General features: G+C 36.5%; 4 protein-coding genes across 4 annotated transcripts; all 4 read right to left on the bottom strand.

The window, feature by feature from the left end:
- On the bottom strand, positions 6,172 to 6,935 carry LOC105169730 (auxin-responsive protein SAUR24-like). The gene has a single exon (XM_011090225.2). The coding sequence runs from the start codon at positions 6,714 to 6,716 to the stop codon at positions 6,441 to 6,443; it is 276 nt and encodes a 91-aa protein (XP_011088527.1). The 5' UTR covers positions 6,717 to 6,935; the 3' UTR covers positions 6,172 to 6,440.
- On the bottom strand, positions 9,635 to 10,175 carry LOC110011280 (auxin-induced protein 15A-like). Its single transcript, XM_020695842.1, has one exon. It carries the CDS (start codon positions 10,061 to 10,063, stop codon positions 9,785 to 9,787), a length of 279 nt encoding a protein of 92 aa, XP_020551501.1. The 5' UTR covers positions 10,064 to 10,175; the 3' UTR covers positions 9,635 to 9,784.
- LOC105169913 (auxin-induced protein 15A-like) lies at positions 11,889 to 12,417 on the bottom strand. Its single transcript, XM_020695846.1, has one exon. The coding sequence runs from the start codon at positions 12,345 to 12,347 to the stop codon at positions 12,069 to 12,071; it is 279 nt and encodes a 92-aa protein (XP_020551505.1). The 5' UTR covers positions 12,348 to 12,417; the 3' UTR covers positions 11,889 to 12,068.
- On the bottom strand, positions 13,880 to 14,759 carry LOC110011286 (auxin-induced protein 15A-like). Its single transcript, XM_020695845.1, has one exon. It carries the CDS (start codon positions 14,362 to 14,364, stop codon positions 14,086 to 14,088), a length of 279 nt encoding a protein of 92 aa, XP_020551504.1. The 5' UTR covers positions 14,365 to 14,759; the 3' UTR covers positions 13,880 to 14,085.

Genomic DNA, 19,252 nt, shown 5'->3' with positions numbered 1-19,252 from the left:
TCCAATGCAGGAACTGAACAGCTCAGGTGAGATCAATAATTTTTTCATATATCGATGCCATAAATTTGTCCAGGCTTTTGTACCCGGAAAAGTATCTCCTGTGTGTCAAAAAAGAGAAACAAATATATGTCCAGAAACCTATCTAATAACAAAATTGCATGACTCTAAGTCCTAGTGTAATACATCATCTTCTGCCCAACTGGGAGGTGAGATCAACAAATAACTCCTCACTGCAGGGAATGGTGATGCCACCCATCGGATGATCAAACCCGAATTCTTCTTCAGCTTGAAATAGCAAATCTTGAAATGAAGGGTGGTTCAAATATGATAGGGGAATAACAAAGCGTTTCCTTTCGCTCTCCCCAACATAAACAGCAAGATGCCCCTTTGGCACATCAACTCCAGATGAAGCTGATCTTCTTTCACTGGATAAAGACCGTCTAAGCATTTGACGGATGGCCATCGCTTTATTGAAGTAAATCTTGGTGAAGGGAGATGAAAATGAACGAATGTGAAAGTTGCGAAGCTGAGTGTTCAAGAACTTGCTGCTGGTTGTGAGCTCATGAAAGTGCTATATGCATATATATAAAGATCAACGTGTTTGAGTACCTTATCCTTCAGAATTTAGATTGAGAGGTGAAAAGGCAAGTGGAAAAAGTGGAAATGAGGTGGTGGGAAAACTTGGAGAAACAAATACGCATAGATCACATGGACTTGTCTTCAAATCATCAGGAGATTTCAAAACAACATAATGAATGATTTGTGATCTTGGACGCATTACTTCCCACCAACTCCTCATAAGACCCCACAGAAATTAATGTCAATAACAATATCCAGTGACTCCCTTTAGGCAAAGAAAATTGTGTGGTGAAGAGAAGAGTTGGAAAGGGACCATATGATAGGCAGAGACTATATCACTTAAGGGATCACATGATCTGTCTTTTGATCATCAAAAAAATAATTAGTAAGTATAAAAATCTAGTATGTATGTATATGTATTTTTCGACTTGCAAGATATTATTCATCATTATCTCAGACAAGGGCCAAGACACGGTTGCTTTATCAAACAGTGAGTCTAATCGTTAAAAAGAGGCAACCAGATGTCAAGTGTCAGTTGGGTTCCCCACATTTCTCCCACAGAAGCTATTGTGTATTCTTACAGCATTAATTTCAATGAGGACTTCTGGTGTTTGTTACTATAAGTTAGGGCCATTGGCTCTTGAACAATTATGCAATTCTTGAGAATTTTATAATTATCAGGAAAGAAAAACCATCTGATGTTTCTACGTAAATGCCCCTCACCAGTACGAACAGTTCAGCATCTTCCACAGGACCATATAAACTTTGGTCTCTATATGTAATAAGCAGAAATGGTTAGATATCTGAAACACTTCCTATTCTAATGCAGAAAGAATTCAGAGGATTCCTATGTTATGAACTGGCAAGAACCGATGGATCTTCAAAAAGTTGTCTATTTTAGGATACTCTACTTCAAGATGCTCCAACGCTGTTCCATATTCAGAAAACTATGAACTAGAATAACTTTGTTCAATGTTTAATCAACATAATGTAGTAATGAGTAAGGACCTATGTAAATGCGGAGAAGAGTTATTCAAGTGGTCTCTATAACGGAACATAAGCACGCAAAGAATCACATGGTTCTGCGTCTTACCTCAGAAGTAGTAAAAGATGCAGCCAGCAGAGAACAGCTTGCTGCTAGAAAATATAATTTGGAACTCAGAGTTTTCTTTACTCATACAACTTCTGATCCTACAAGCAGACTTTTCTTGGCTAGTCGTGAGTAGTTGCTTACTAACATAAGCCAGAGCGATATCCATCTCCCTTACAATCAATAATACTTTTATTAAAAATACTAATTTAACACAAAGTTAATACTGTCATGTAATACGATTCGCCTACAGAAAAGTTGACAGCACAAAGAAACGAAACTGAAAACAGAACGATTTGAATTTTTGAGTTTATATAAACTTGTGGTGAAAACTCAAAGATAATTTCTTTTGCATCTAAAATGGCTGAGTAATCTTTCATGTATATTCATTTACTATAATATTGTCCAGGGTTACATGTCTATCCCTAAAAAATGTCCTCTATTGTTGGCAACGAGAAAAAGCAGAAAAACAAAAAGAAGAATTTTCGTCTGAGAAACTAATTTTACAAAATTGTATTCCTCTAATACATAGTTTGTATATCATCTTCTGCCCAAGCAAGACGTTACATCAATGAATAAATCCTCACTGCAAGGAATGGTTAGGCCACCCATTGGATGATGGAACCCGAACTCTTCTTCAGCTTGACACAACAAATCTTGAAATGAGGAGTGGTTCAAGTATGATACTGGAATAACAAAGCGCTTCTTTTCACTCTCCCCAACATAGACCGCAAAATGTCCCTTTGGAACTTCAGTTCCGGCCGAAGTTGATCTTTTTTCAGCTGATAAAGAACGTCTAAGCATTCGATGAATGGCCATTGTTGTAGGAAAATAAGTATGCTGAAGCAGACAACGAGAATTGAAAGAAATATTTTGCAGCTGATAAGGACCGTCTAAGCATTTGATGAATGGCCATTGTTGTAGTAAAATAAGTTTGCTGAAGCAGACAACGAGAATTGGAAGAAATATTGGAGAAAACAGAAAGTTCTTAGGACTTCTGGATGGTTGTAAGATCAAACTGGGGTTACACATTATATATAGAGGAACATGTAATTGGAAAGCAAGACTGAGTGGTGAAGAGACTTAGGTGGTTGGCAAAGTTTGAGAAACATAAGCACATTAGCCTCACATGGATTTGTCTTCTAATCATCATTAGATTTCAGACATATGACATGGAGCATCCCTATTTTGGAAAAGCATTTCTCGGTATCCCCACCAGCAAGAAACCCCTTCAAGGGCCCTTTCTCTAGTCAATGAGATAACGATATCTGATACCCAACTTACACCTAATGATCTGTCTATTTCTGGTTGGCAGAATATATCAGCCTTAACTTACACCTCATGATTAATTAGCAAAGTCTGCCTAGCTTGTGGTCTACTAATCCATCACACAATTTAAATTTAGACAATGCAGATACTTACATGAGTTCAGTTAGATTTCTGTATCCCAGATATAATTTCACATTGTTGTGTCGAACATTGTTTTAGAACAATCAAACTGAATGGTCCACATTACTGAATGTAATATGCATGTACAAGCATGAGTACTTAAAGAAAATCGGTTGCTCATGTGATAATGTTTCTCAACATACATGAGAATCTTGGAGCTTCATGGATGAAAATTGACAGGAAAATGTGGATGTTGAAGTAGAATAATGTCTCCTCAACATATGCACTATTTAAGATAACAAATAAATCATATAATGGACTCAAACATTGTATCATGAAGAAGTTCCGATGACGAATTCATGCTTCTGTTAAGAACATTGTTGAGACTCGACTCAAGAGCCAGTTTCGTAATGGAAAAATTAACAAAAGTTACAACAATTCATCGTCAAGTCAGCCTGTTTGAAGTATTTACTTTCTCGAATTTCAGACACTGTCCGGATGACTGTATATTTCCATTTTTAGAAGCTCAGCCTCTGTATTAGAGAAGAACCGTGTTCATGATGCATCCTGCCTCATAGCAGAGACCATTCCAGAAATAAATGAGAGGACTTCTGCTCTCATTTGCCAAGGTTAATACTTGCTACGGACCTGGACATGCATTATTATCTATCAGGTGGCACATCAATTTAATTGACAGTGAAATATTTGAAGTTCACCCTGTTAAATGATAACTGGGAAGAACGGGCAGTATATGAGACTTAGTGACTTACTGAATAATTTGACTACTTAAACTTCTATTCTGTAAGGTAAAAGAAGTTATTTAGGCACTAATTCTTCCTCAGGTATGTAATACTGAGAAAAAGAGGTATTGTGCCGTCAGATCCAGGCACTGAACAGCACAGGTGAATGAATCAAGAACCATTCCAGCATGAACTGATTACCAAATGTGAACCTTTTGCAAGGGAAAGAAATTCTTTTTTGATTCATGTGAGAGAATGATCTCCCTTTCTAACACTCAAAAGCATTATCCCAAAGTAAATGTTCATTCCTACGAAACTGTGTCCCGAAAATAAATGCTATCATCTAATCTCATAATCCACTCCACAGAGAGTTCAGATCAATAAACCAAATATTTTCATATATCAATACCATAAATTTGTCCAGGGAATACATTTTGAACCCGACAAAGTATCTTTCTTGTGTACAAAAGGAAAAGGAAAATGTATGTGCAGAAACCTATCTAATACCAAAATTGCATTGCTCTAGGTCCTAGTATAATACATCATCTTCTGCCCAACTGGGAGGTGAGATCAATGAATAACTCCTCACTGCAGGGGATGGTGATGCCACCCATCGGATGATCAAACCCGAATTCTTCTTCAGCTTGAAATAGCAAATCTTGAAAAGAAGGGTGATTCAAGTATGATACAGGAATAACAAAGCGTTTCCTTTCACTCTCCCCAACATAAACAGCCAGATGCCCCTTTGGCACATCAACTCCAGATGAAACTGATCTTCTTTCGCTGGATAAAGACCGCCTAAGCATTTGGCGAATGGCCATCGGTTTATTGAAGTAAATCTTGGTGAAGAAGTGATTAAAATGAAGGAATGTGAAAGTTTTTGTGAAGCAAGTGAAAGTTGAAGAGCTGAGTATTCAAGGGCTTGTTGCTGGTTGTGAGCTCACAAACGTTATGCATATATATATAGAGATGGACTTGTGAGTTCCATATCCTTTAGAATGGAGATTGAGGGTTGAAGTGGCAAGTGGATATGTGGTGGCTGGCAAACTTGAAGAAACAGATCCACATAGAATCACATGGATTTGTCTTCAACTTGGAGATATAGATCCACATAGCAACATAATGAATGGCTTGTCATCTTAGACACATTATCTCCTACCAATGCCTCATAAGACCCTACTGAAATAAATGTGATGACAATATACATATGACTCCCTTTAGACAAAGAAAATTGTATGGTGAAGAGAAATTTCTAGAGGGACCATATGACAGGCAGAGACAACATCACATAGAGGATAACATGGATCTGTCTTTTGATCATCCAAAAAGTAAATAATGAGCTACTATAAAAACTGAAGTACATATATATATATATTCGTATGTATATATCACCTTGCAGGATGTTGTTCCTCATTATTTCAGACAATATGTCCAATCAGGACTGCTTTTATGAACAGTGAATCATATCATTTGAACAGAGGTAATTAGGTGTCTTGTGCCACTTGGTGTCCCCACATTTCTCCCACAGAAGTTATTGTTATTCTTGCAGCATTAATTTCAACGAAGACTTCCTGCTGTTTGTTACTCAAAGCTGTAGGGCCATATGTTCTTGAAAAAATATGCAATTGTTGAGTTTTTTACAATTATTTGGGAAGCAAAACCATCTGATGATGTTTCTACGTAAATGTCCCTCACCAGTACCAACAGTTCAGGATTGTCCACATGATCAAACAATCTATGGTCTCTATATATAATCAGAAGAAATGGTTAGATATGTGAAAAGCAATCTCGTTCAAATACAGAAATTTTGCAATCAATTTTTTCTAACAAGCATGAAATATTACCATGATGGGAATTCAAATGATTCCCATACTATGTACTGGCAAGAAACGATGGATCTTGCAAGTTGTCTATATTAGGCTACTCTGCTGCAAGCTGCTCGACTACTATTCCATATTTAGTAAATTATAAACAAGAAAACCTTTTTACCATGTTTAATCAACATAGTAGTAATAGGTTAGGACCTACCAAATGTGGTGAAGAGTTATCCAATCGGCCTCTAGAAAGAAACATAAGCACACAAAAAATCACATGGTTCTGTCTTCTAACCAATCAAAAGTAGTAAAGGTGGTAACAGAATGGACAATGAACATTTTCTTAGGACAAGAATAATGGTTACCATTTTCTAAGGAACTTAGCCAGCAGAGAATAGCTTGCTGCCAGAAAATAACTTGGAATGAATTGTTTCATTTACTCATATACAAATTCTGATCCGACAAGCAAACTTTACTTGGCTAGTCCCGAGGAGATGCGTACTAACATAAGTCATAGGAACATCCATCTATGCTATAATCAATATAACTCCTATTAGCAAACACTAATACATCAAGTTAATAGTGTTGGTAATAATACTTGCTTACAGGGAAGATGACAGCACAAAGAAACAAAACTGAAAACAGAAAGATTTGAAGTATTGAGTTTCATCTGAAAATGGGTGAGTAATATTTCATGTATAGCATACTATATGATTTTGTCCAGGGGTACATACAAATGTCCACTATTGTAGGGAAGGAGAAAAAACAGAAGAATGTCTAAGAATCTGACTTTACAAAACTGTGTTCCTTTATTACATTGTTTGTATATCATCTCCTGCCCAAGTGAGACGTTATATCAATGAATAAATCCTCACTGCAAGGAATGGTTAAGCCACCCATTGGGTGATGGAACCCAAATTCTTCTTCAGCTTGACACAGCAAATCTTGGAATGAGGGGTGGTTCAAGTACGATACTGGGATAACAAAGCGCTTCTTTTCGCTCTCCCCGACATAGACAGCAAAATGTCCCTTTGGAACTTCAGTTCCTGAAGTTGATCTTTTTTCAGCTGACAAAGATCGTCTAAGAATTCGACTGATAGCCATTGTTGTAGTAGAATAAATTTGCTGAAACAGAAAACGGAAATTGAAAGAACTATGGGAGAAGTCTTGTGAGGCAAATGAAAGCTGAGACAGCTAAGTTTTTTAGGACTTCTAGCTGTTTGTGAGCACAATCTGTGGTTGTATATTATATAGAGAGAGGAACATGTAATTAATGTCATATATTTCAAAATAGAAGATTGAGTGGTGAAGAGGCTTAGTGAATAAATGGTGGTTGGCGAAGTTTGAGAAACATAAGCACATAGGCATCACATGGATTTGTCTTCTGATCATCATTAGATTTCAGACATAAGAAATGGAGCATCAGTATTTTGGCAAAGTATTTTATGTTATGACCTCCAGCAAGAAACCCCTTAAAGGGCCCTCTACCTAGTCAATGTGATAATGATATCTGATACCCAAGTTACACCTAAAGATCTGTTTACTTCTCGTTGGCAGAATATATCGGCCTTAACTCACACCTAATGATTGATTAGCACCTTCTGCCTAACTTGTGATCTACTAATCCACCAGAGAATTTAAAATGCTGATACTTTCGAAGAGTTCAGTTAGATTTCTGTGTACCCGGAAATCTCACATTGTCGTGGTTGAACTTCATTTTAGAATCAATCAAACTCAAAGGTCCACATTATTGAATGTGGTATGGATGTACCAGCATAGGAACTTGAAGAAAATGATTATTCATTGAGAATGTTTCTCAACATACAAAAGAATCTTGGAGCTTCCTGAATTAATATTGGCAGGAAAACGTGGATGTGGAAGTACAGTGTTTCCTCAAATTACGCACTGTTTCTATACTTTGTGCATTACCACCTGAAGCAGTTCAAGTGACAGGTTCATGTAATGGTGATAACTCTGCAATTATAATGATTTTATAGTAATTTAATCTTCCTTTTTTAAGTCAAAATATTCCTAATTATGTGATTTTATTGCATATTCAGCAAAAAGGAAGATTACAAGGACGTTTCTGCAGAATTGACAAAGCGTGCCCACGCTTAATGGAGTAGTCAACTCGGGATAAGGATAAGCACGAACGATTCTCCTAAGAGATAAAGGAATCAAGTGTTTAGATTTAGAAAGGATTCTTTTAAACTTATCTTTTGTAATCTTTTTACCTTTTTAGAGTTTATCACATATCTATCCCCCCACTAGGTCTAGATTTGTAGGGAACTTTTATTATAAATAGGGGGATCTCTTCATTAGAAGACATTCAATTTTTATCTTAGAACTCTATAGAATTCTCTGTTCATCTTTTCTCTTTTATTTTATTTTACTACCGGAATTAATGGAATTCCACTTTCTAGTGTGTTCTTCCATTAATATGTCCGGCTAAATTTCTTATTTCCTGGTTAAGGTATGGTGATTGCTTGATTCCCATTATGTTGTGAGATCTAATCTGCGTTCTATACTTGTCAAGCAAATATTCATGTTATTCTCTGTGCTTTAATTACAAACATCTGATTTATGAATGATTCGGCCGGTTGGTCATTATCAAGAAGGTTTGCTTAGCTAATTGAACTTTATAAATCCGTGTAATTGTTTATTTAGTTCAATACTTAGTGGCAACGTAGCATGATTAGTTATGTCACAGTATTTAATTATGTTATGGGGAATGCATGATCTAGTTTAAACGAATTGTCCTCGTAGGAGTTTGTTGATTAGAATCAGGCCTTTCTAATTCTTAATGCTGTTAATAGATTAAATCTTGTGGACGTTCCCAAGGTTGTCTGTTAATTAGAGATCTAGCCAACGGTCGTACCTTGGCTAACGAAAAGGTTAGGAAAGGTGAGGTTGTTAGGTCATACCAACGACCATAACTGGTTTATTTGTCCATACATGTGTTATTCTTGCATCAATGATCAACTCACGAGAATCAAGCACAATCCTAGCCTTAACCGGGAAATCTCTCTCTCATATTTTTACCAGGTATTTTTAATTATTTAGTTTCCAATTACTTTTTTTTATCAACGACCTTCCCCATTATTTTCTATTTTTCTAAAAAGAAATTAACTTAAAACCAATCCTTGTGGATCGACCCTACTCCCACTTTCACAAGTGTAGTAGGAATTATTTTTGGTAACTTCGACACTCATCAAATGGAATCAAACATTGAACTCTTACCACCTGAAGCAGTTCTAATTACAATTTCATGCTGGTGTTATTGTTGAGACTTGACTCAGGAGGCAGTTTCATAATGGAAAAATTGACAAAAGTTACAATATTAATCATCCAGTCAACCTGTTTGAAGTAATTACCTTTCTCTAACTCCAGATACTGTCTGGAAAATGGTATATTTCCATTTTCAGAAGCTCAGTCTCTGTATTACAGAAGAACTGTGTTGAAGATGCATCCTGTCTCATAGCAGAGACCGTTCGAAAAATAAATAAACAGACTTCTGGTCTCATTTGCCGAGATTAATATGTACTTGCTACAGAGCTGGAACTGCTTTAGTATCTATCAGGTACACATTAAATTAATTGCCACTGAAATATTTGAAGTTCATCCTGTTAAATGATAACTGGCAAGAACAGGCAGTATACAAGACTTGGTGTCTTACTGAATAATTTGACTACTTAAACTTGTACTCTGAAAGGAAAAGAGAAGTTATCTAGGGACTAATTTCTTCCTCAGCAGTGTGATAACTGAGAATCAGAGGTATTGTGCAGTCGATGCAGGCACTGAACAGCACAGTTGAATTCAATCAAGAAGCATTGCAGCATGAACTGATTACCAAATCCGAAACTTTTACAAGGGACAGAAGTCCTTTTCGTTCATGTGAGAGAATGATCTCCCTTTGCAAGACTCAAAAGCATGATCCAAATGTACAAGTTTATTCCTAAATAAATGATACCATCTAATCTCATAATCCAAGCAACATAGGTTTCAGATCAATGAACAAAATATTTTTCATAATCAATGCCATAAATTTGTCCAGGGAATACATTTTGTACCCGACAAAGTATCTTCTGTGTGTAGATAAAAGGAAAACAAACTATATGTCCAGATGCCTATCTATAACAAAATTGCATTGGTCTAAGTCCTAGTTAAATACATCATCGTCTGCCCAACTGGGAGGTGAGATCAATGAATAACTCCTCACTGCAGGGGATGGTGATGCCACCCATTGGATGATCAAACCCGAATTCTTCTTCAGCTTGAAATAGCAAATCTTGAAATGAAGGGTGGTTCAAGTATGATACGGGAATAACAAAGCGTTTCCTTTTGCTCTCCCCAACATAAACAGCAAGATGCCCCTTTGGCACGTCAAGTCCAGATGAAGCTGATCTTCTGTCGCTGGATAAAGACCGTCTAAGCATTTGACGAATGGCCATCGTTCTATTGAAGTAAATCTTGTTGAAGAAGAAATGAAAATGAAGGGATGTGAAAGTTTTTGTGAAGCAAGTGAAAGTTGAGAAGCTGAGTGTTCAAGGATTTGTTGCTGGTTGTGTGCTCAGAAACTTTTTTTATGCATATATATATAGAGATGAACTTGTAAGTGCCATATCCTTTAGAGAAGCAAGACCACATAGAATCACATGGGTCTGTCTTCAAATCTTCAAAGCATTTGAAGGAAACATAATGTATGATTTGTTATCTTAGACACATTATTTCCCACCAACACCTCATAAGACCCCACCGAAAATGGATGTGAATGACAATATGCAATCACTCCCTTTAGGCAAAGAAAATTGTGGTGCAAAGAAGAGTTGGAAAGGGACCATATGATAGGCAGAGACAATATCACATAAGGGATCACATGGATCTGCTTTGGATCATCCAAACAATAATTAATGATTAGGTATAAAAACTGAAGTACATATACATATGTATAAATAACAACTTGCAAAATATTTTTCCTCATTATTTCAGCAAAAAAGGCCAAGGCATGACTAGTGTATCAACATTGAATCATATCATTTAAACAGAGGTAATCAGATGTGCTGTGTCAGTTTGGTGTCCCGACATTTCTCTGATGGAAGCTATTGTATATTCTTACAGCATTGATTTTGATGAGGACTTCTGCTGTTTGTTACTATAAGTTGTAGGGCCATTTGTTCTTGAACAAATATGCAATTCTTGAGTTTTTGATAATTATCAGGAAAGCAAAGCCATCTGATGTTTCTATGTAAATGTCCTTGACGAGAACAGTTCGCTATTGTCCACATGGTCAGATAAATGTTGGTCTCGATATATACTCAGCAGAAATAGTTGGATTATAAAAAGTACACTTACGGGAATTTTGTGACCAGTTCATTCTTCTAACAGCATGAAACATTACCATTATGGTAATGGATATTTGAAAGTCGCTGTTATCATGCTACTATGCTGCAAGCTGCTCCAATTCTTTCCTATTCAGTAAAACATAAACAAGAATTCCTTTTTACCATGTTTAATCAACAAAATGGAGTTATAGGTTATGTCTACTTAGAGAGAAACATTGGCCGCAAAGAATCAAATGGTTCTTTTTCCTAACCATCAAAAGTAGTATAGTTCGGTAGCAGAATGAACAATGAACATATTTTAGGACAAGTAAAGGTCTACCATCTTTATGGCACTTCGACAGCACAGAACAGACTGATGCTGGAAACTAAGTTGGAGGTCAATAGTTTTCATTACTAATACAACTTCTGATTCTACAAGCGGACTTTTCTTGGCTAGTTGCAAGTCCATGCATAATAACTTAAGCTATAGCATCATCCATCTTGGCTATCATCAATAATGTATATTCTTAGAGAGATCTGAAAACTTATTCCCTGCTCAGGATGATAAAAATCCAAGTTCTTCATCAAAAAGGATTTTCCATAGAGCAAGGGAGGCCAACTCCTGGCTGTGTCAAATACAATTAATTTCCCTTCGACCACACCTATTCATGATTGAAATTATTGGAGTGGTTGTGAAAACCATATCGGTGTGGTGGAGGCCATAAGAAAGAGAATATATGAAAATTTCCTTAAAAAGTATCCACCGTAAAGGTGTGTTGTACTTAACTCTCAATAATAAATCTCACTTAGGGAGAGAATTTAATCCTCTCACTAATAAAACTCTCTTATGGAGAGGTTTAACTGAACAAACTATGAGCAGAATGATTTGAACTGTTGAGTTTACATAGAATTTGTGTTAAGAACTCAAAGCAGATAATGCGTTTGCATCCAGAAATGGATCAGTAACTTTTCAAGTATATTCATGCACTGCAATTTTGTCCTGGTATACATTTCTTTTCCTGAAAGATACCCTCCAATGTTGGGAAGGAGAAAATCAAGGGGGGAAAAAAAAGAAGAATGTTTGTCTGAGAAACTAATTTACAAAACTGTGTTCCTCTAAGACACGCTATGCATCTCATCTTCTGCCCAAGCTAGAGGTTATATCAACGAATAATTCCTCACTGCAAGGAATGGTTAAGCCACCCATTGGATGCTGGAACCCGTATTCTTCTTCAGCCTGACACAGCAAATCTTGAAACCGGGGCTGGTTCAAGTACGATACTGGAATAACAAAGCGCTTCTTTTCGCTCTCCCCGACATAGACAGCAAAATATCCCTTTGGAACTTCAGTTCCTGTTGAACTTGATCTTTTTTCGGTTGATAAAGACCGTCTAAGCATTCGATGAATGGCCATTGTTGTAGTAAAATAAGGTTGCTGAAGCAGGAAATGGAAATTGGAATGATAGCTGAGTTTTCTTAGGACTTGTGGCTGAAGGTTGTGAATCAAAGCTCTTATTTTATACTATATATAGAGGACATATGTAACTAATGTGATATATTTGAAAAGCAAGATTGATTGGAGAAGAGACTTAGTGAATAAATGGTGGTTGGCAAAATTTGTGAAACATAAGCACATTGGCATCACATGGATTTGTCTTCTGATCATAATAAAGATTTGAGACATAAAAAAGGGAGCATATTTATTATGGAAAACATTTTTCGGTGTCACCTCCAGCAAGAAACCCCTTAAAGGGCCCTCTCTAGTCAATGTGATAATGATATCTGATAACTTACTAATATGATCAATAAAGTGACTTGAATTCTTCTGGGCTTGTCTATTCTTGGTTTTGGATTGGTCCAAACTTACACATAATGATTGATTAGCAAGTCTGCCTGACTAGGTTGTTTCTTGCGGTCTACTGATCAATCACACGATGCAAATTCTTGTTATGAGTTCACTCAGATATCTATATCCTGCATAAAATCGCACATTTGTGTGTCTAACCTCGGTTCAGAAATGATCAAACTGAAAGGTCCTCATTACTGAATGTGCTATACATGTACAAGTATCATGTACTTGGAGAAATTTTTTTTCTTGTTATAATGCTTCTCAACGAACATATGAATCTTGGGGCTTTACATAGCTTTATGGATGAAAAATTAGGAGAAAAAGGTGGATGTGGAAGTATAATAACGTTTCCTCAAATTAGGCACTGTTTCTTGTTTTCTGGTAATTTTAGCTGATAGAATTTCTTTAAAAATAAAGAATAGATCATAAAAGGGACTCAAACGTTTTACTCTTTCCACATGAAGCAGTACCAGTAGCAATTAGTTCACGCCTGTGGTAAGACTCCACTCAGGAGGCAGTTTCATGATGGAAAAATTGTCAAAAGTTACAATAATTCATCATCTAGTCAATCTGTTTGAAGTATTTACCTTGAATTTCCGATGGTGTCTAAATGACAGTATATTTCCTTTTGCAGAAGCTCAATGTCTGTAATGTAGGACAACTGTGCTCAAGATGCATGCCGTCTAATCGCAGAGATCATTCCAGAAATAAAATAAACAGACTTCTGGTGTCATATTACAAGGTCAATACTTGGTAAAAAAGCCTTTCCCTGCTTTTTTATCCATCAATTCAGTTTGTTTCAAAGTGAAATATTTGAAATATACCCTGTTAAATGATAACTGGCAAGCATCTTTCTTGACAGTCTTCGTTGTGTACAAAAGAACAGGCAGCATACAAGACTTAACTGAATAATTTGACTCCTTAAACTTCTATTACTTAGGTACTGATTTGTTCTATAGGAATGTAACAACTGAGGAACAGAGGTATTATGTCGTCACTTAGGTGAATTTAGTCAAGAAACTGTTGTAGCATGAATTGATTGCTAAATGTGAACTTTACAAGGAAAAGAAATCCTTTGTTGCTCAATGAAGATAATGTTTGCTGTGTCCTGCAATGCTAATATCCAATATCATAATCCACTCAACAGAGAGGTGAGATCAATGAGAAAAATATTCTCACAAATGAATACCAAAAATTTGTCCAGGAAATACATTTTGTACCCGAGAAAGTATCTTTCGTGCGTATGAAAGGAAAAAGAAAGTGTTTGTGTCCTGCACTGCTCTAAGTCCTAGTATATAATGCATCATCTTCTTCCCAACCGGGAGGTGAGATCAATGAATGAATCCTCACTGCAGGGAATGGTGATGCCACCCATCGGATGATCAAACCCGAATTCTTCTTCAGCTTGAAATAGCAAATCTTGAAACGAAGGGTGGTTCAAGTATGATAAAGGAATGACAAAGCGTTTCCTTTCGCTCTCCCCAACATAAACAGCAAGATGCCCCTTTGGCACATCAACTCCAGATGAAGCTGATCTTCTTTCGCTGGATAAAGACCGTCTAAGCATTTGACGGATGGCCATCGCTTTATTGAAGTAAATGTAGGAATGTTAAAAGTTTTTATGAAGCGAGTGAAAGTTAAGAAGCTGAGTGTTCAAGGAATTGTTGCTGGTTGTGAGCTCACAAACTTGCTGTATGCATATATATATATATATATATATATAGATGAACATATCCTTTATGAATGCATATTGAGAGGTGAAGAGGCAAGTTGATATGTGGTGGCTGACAAACTTGGAGAAACAAAAGAACATAGACTCACATGGATCTGTCTTCAAGTCTTCAAAGCATTTTAAATCAACATAATGATTTATTTGTCATCTTAGACACATTTTTTCCTACCAACTCCTCATCAGACCCCGCAGAAATAAATGTGAATAACAATTGCAGTGACTCCCTCTAGGCAGAGGAGTTGGAAAGGGGCCATATGATAGGCAGAGAAAATATCACATAAGGGATCACATGGACCTGTCTTTTGGTCATCCAAAAAATTATTAATAAGTATGTAAGCTCAAGTACATATACATTGTATATATATCAACTTGAAAGATATTATTCCTCATTATTTCAGCAAAATGGCTGAAACAGGACTGCTTTATCAACATTGAATCACATAATTTAAATGGAGGTAAACAGATGTCCTGTGTCACTTGGTGTCCCCACATTTCTCCCACAGAAGCTATTGTATATTCTTACAGCATTAAGTTCAATGAGGACTTCTGCTGTTTGTTACTCTATGTTGTAGGGTCATCTGTTCTTGAACAAATATGCAATTCTTGAGTATTTTACAATTATCGGGGAAGCAAAACCAATGTCCCTCACTAGAACAGTTTGGGATTGTCCATATGATCAGACAAACTTTGGTCTCTATATATAATCAACAGAGATGGTTAGATCTGTGGACAAGCAAGTCTTGACGCACACAGTTCAAACATTTGTCATTCTGATACAGAAATTTGCCATCAGTTTATTTTTCTAACAAGCATGAAATATTATCATGATCGAGTTCAGATGATTCCTATATTATGTACTGGCAAGAAACTAATTGATCTTCGAAAGTTGTCTGTATTAGGCTACTCTGCCGCAAGTTGCTCCAACACTGTTTCTTATGCAGTAAAAGAATATAAACAAGAAAACCTTGTTACTATGTTTAATCAACACATGTAGCAATAAGTTAGGGCCTATTTAGAAGTGCTGAAGAGTAATTCAATGGGCTCTAGAAAGAAACATAAGCACAGAGAGAATCACATGGTTCTGTCTGTTAGTTCTGCAAGACCGTTGAAGCAAAAGCAGACGACTTCCTCATTGAATAATCAAAACATTACAATATTTAAAGCTTGAAAAATAACAACCCACTAACAACGTGATCCTCAACTTGCTCCATGATTGCAAAGCATGAATAACAAAATAATTGATTCCTAAGAAAAACAGGAACCTACTTTGACTCGGTCAACTTAAAAGAAAACGTGCATGTTTCAGCCCTGAAGCATTCTCTTAAAACTGTCTTCTAACCATCCACAGTAGCAAAAGATGTCATAAAAGATTGAAGCATGAACATATTTTTCGGACAAAAAATAATGTCTACCATTTTATAATGCACTTAGCCAGCAGATAACAGCTTGCTGCTAGAAAATAATTGGAACTTAGAGTTTTCTTTACTCATACAACTTCTGATCCTACAAGAGAACATTGTCATTGCTAGTCATGACTAGATGCGTGCTAACAGAAGCCGTAGCTACATCCATCTCTTCTAGAATCAACAATACTCTTATTAATGAAACTAGATTAGCACAAAGTTAATAGTGTCGGTAACAAAACTCACTTATAGAGAAATTGACAGCATAAAGGAATAAAACTGAAAACAGAAGTATTAAAATTTTTGGGTTTGTATAGAAGTAGTGGTGAAAATTGACAGCACATAATGCTTTTGCATCTGAAAATTGGCTGAGTAATTTTTCATGTATATTCAAACACTGTAATTTCATCCAGGGTACATTTCTTTTCCTGACAAATATCCTCCATTGTTGGCAAGGTGAGAAAGCAAAAAAACAAAAAAGAATGTTTGAAGAAACTAATTTACAAAATTGTGTTCCTCTACGACACAGACGTATATCATCTTCTGCCCAAGCGAGAGGTTATATCAATGAATGAATCCTCACTACAAGGAATGGTTAGGCCACCCATTGGATGATGGAACCCGAATTCTTCTTCGGCTTGACACAGCAAATATCGAAACGAGGGGTCGTTCAAGTATGATACTGGATTAACAAAGCGTTTCTTTTCGGTCTCTCCAACATAAACAGCAAAATGTCCCTTTGGAACTTCAGTTCCGCTTGTTTCAGATGGTAAAGAACATTTAAGCATTCGATGAATAGCCATTGTTGTAGTAAAATAAGTTTGCTGAAGCAGAAAACGGTAGTTGAAAGAAATATGGGAGAAGTCTTGTGAAGCAAATGAAACCTGAGAAAGCTATGTTTTCTTGGGATATGTAGCTGGTTGTGAGCACAAGCTGCAGTTATAGAATATATATAGAGGAACAAGTAATTAATGTCATATATTTCACAAGCAAGATTGAGTGGTTAAGAGGCTTAGTGAATGCATGGTGGTTGGCAAACTTTGACAAACATATGCAAATAGGCATCACATGGTTTTGTCTTCTAATCATCACAAGATTTCAGATATACAAAATGGTGCATCCTTATCTTGGCAAGCGTTTTCTGGGGTCACCTCCAGAAAGAAACCCCTTAAAGGGCCCTCTCTAATCGATGAGATAATGATATCTGATACCCAACTTACACCTAATGATGCATAAAGTTATTTGAGTTCCTCTGAGATATCTATTTCTGGTCTGCAGAATATATTGGCCTTAACTTACACCTAATCATTCATTACCAATGTCTGCCTTACAAAGTTATTTCTTGTGGTCAACTAATCCATTAGACAATTTAATTCAGAGAATGCACATACTTATGATGAGTTTACTTAGTTCGTATATCTGGATAGAATCACGTATTTGCTCTGTCGTACATTAGTTCATAATTAATCAAACTTAAAGATCCACATTACTGAATGTTCTATCCATGTACAAGTTTAGGTGCTTGGAGAAGGCGGTTATGCATGTGAAGCTTCTCGACAAACATATGAATCTTGGAACTTCACCTAGCTCTATGGATGAAAAATTGAGTGGAGAAAGTGGATGTGGATGTATAATAATTTTTCCTCAGATTAGGCACCATGTCTATTTTCTGGTGCTTTGAGCCACCAAAAATCCATTAGGAATTGAAAAACAGATCATCTAATGGACTCAGACATCGTACTCTTTCTACATGAAGCAGCTCCAATGGCAAGTTTCATACCTATGTTAAGCACATCGTTCAGACTTGACTCAGCAGGCAGTTTCATAAGGGAAAAGTTGACAAAAGTTGCAATAATTCATCATCAAATCAACCAATTTGAAGTATTCACCTGTCTAGATGACAGTATATTTCCATTTTTTGAAGCTCGGTCTCTGTATTATAGAACAACTGTGTTCAAGATGCATCCTGTCTTGTGGCAGAGACCATCCTGGAAATGAATAAACGGACCTTTGGCCTTGTTGCTAAGCTTAATACTTGGTACAGACCTGGCACTGCTTTATCTTCTATCAGGTGATGGATCAATTTAATTGCAAGTTAAATAATTGGAGTTTCCCCTGTTAAATGACTGGCAAGCAGTATATAGGACTTAACTGAATAATTTGACTCCTTAAACTTCTATTCTGAAGGAAAAAGAAAAAATTTATCTAGGGGCTAATTTCTTCCTCAGGAATGTAACAACTGAGAAACGGAAGTATTCTGCATCCAATGCAGGAACTGAACAGCTCAGATGAGATCAATAATATTTTCATGTATCAGTGCATTAAATTTGTCGAGGGAATACATTTTGTACCCGATAAGTATCTTCTGTGTGTAAGAAAAGGGAAAAAAAGATGTATGTCCAGAAACCTATCTATTAACAAAATTGCATTGCTTAAGTCCTTGTATAACACATCATCTTCTGCTCAACTGGGAGGTGAGATCAACGAATAACTCCTCACTGCAGGGAATGGTGATGCCGCCCATTGGATGATCAAACCCGAATTCTTCTTCAGCTTGAAATAGCAAATCTTGAAACAAAGGGTGGTTCAAGTATGATAAGGGAATAACGAAGCGTTTCCTTTCACTCTCCCCAACATAAACAGCAAGATGCCCTTTTGGCACGTCAAGTCCAGATGAAGCTGATCTTCTTTCGCTCGATAAAGACCGTCTAAGCATTTGACGAATGGCCATAGTTAAGTAAATGTTGGTGAAGAAGAGATGAAAAATCAAGGAATGTGAAAGTTTTTATGAAGCCAGTGAAAGTTAAGAAGCTGAGTGTTCAAGGACTTGTTGCTGGTTGTGAGCTCACAAACTTGATGTATGCATGTATATATAGATGAACATATCCTGAGTGCATATTGAGAGGTGAAGAGGCAAGTTGATATGCAGTGGCTGGCAAATTTGGAGAAACAAAAGCACATCGAATCACATGGATCTGTCTTCAAGTCTTCAAAGCGTTTTAAATCAACATAACGATTTATTTGTCATCTTAGACACATTATTTCCTACCAACTCCTCATCAGACCCCGCTGAAATAAATGTGAATAACAATATGCAATGACTCCCTCTAGGCAAAGAAAATTTTGTGGTGAAGAGAAGAGTTAGAAAGGGGCCATGTGATAGGAAGAGACCTATCACATAAGGGATCACATGGATCTGTCTATTGGTCATCCAAAGATAATTAATGGGTAAGTACAAATATATATATATATATATATACATAGATTTCTAGCAACTTGAAAGATATTACTCCTCATAATTACAGACAAAATGGCCAAGACAGGACCACTAGGTC

Source organism: Sesamum indicum, linkage group LG8, assembly GCF_000512975.1.
Source record: "Sesamum indicum cultivar Zhongzhi No. 13 linkage group LG8, S_indicum_v1.0, whole genome shotgun sequence".
NCBI classification, from domain to species: Eukaryota; Viridiplantae; Streptophyta; class Magnoliopsida; order Lamiales; family Pedaliaceae; genus Sesamum; species Sesamum indicum.
Note: the sequence above shows the minus strand (reverse complement) of the source record. Positions and strands in the feature narration are given on the sequence as shown.

Coding starts and splice junctions, on each gene's coding strand:
- LOC105169730 (XM_011090225.2), bottom strand. CDS start 6,716: ATGGCTATCAGTCGAATTCTTAGACGATCTTTGTCAGCTGAAAAAAGA.
- LOC110011280 (XM_020695842.1), bottom strand. CDS start 10,063: ATGGCCATTCGTCAAATGCTTAGACGGTCTTTATCCAGCGACAGAAGA.
- LOC105169913 (XM_020695846.1), bottom strand. CDS start 12,347: ATGGCCATTCATCGAATGCTTAGACGGTCTTTATCAACCGAAAAAAGA.
- LOC110011286 (XM_020695845.1), bottom strand. CDS start 14,364: ATGGCCATCCGTCAAATGCTTAGACGGTCTTTATCCAGCGAAAGAAGA.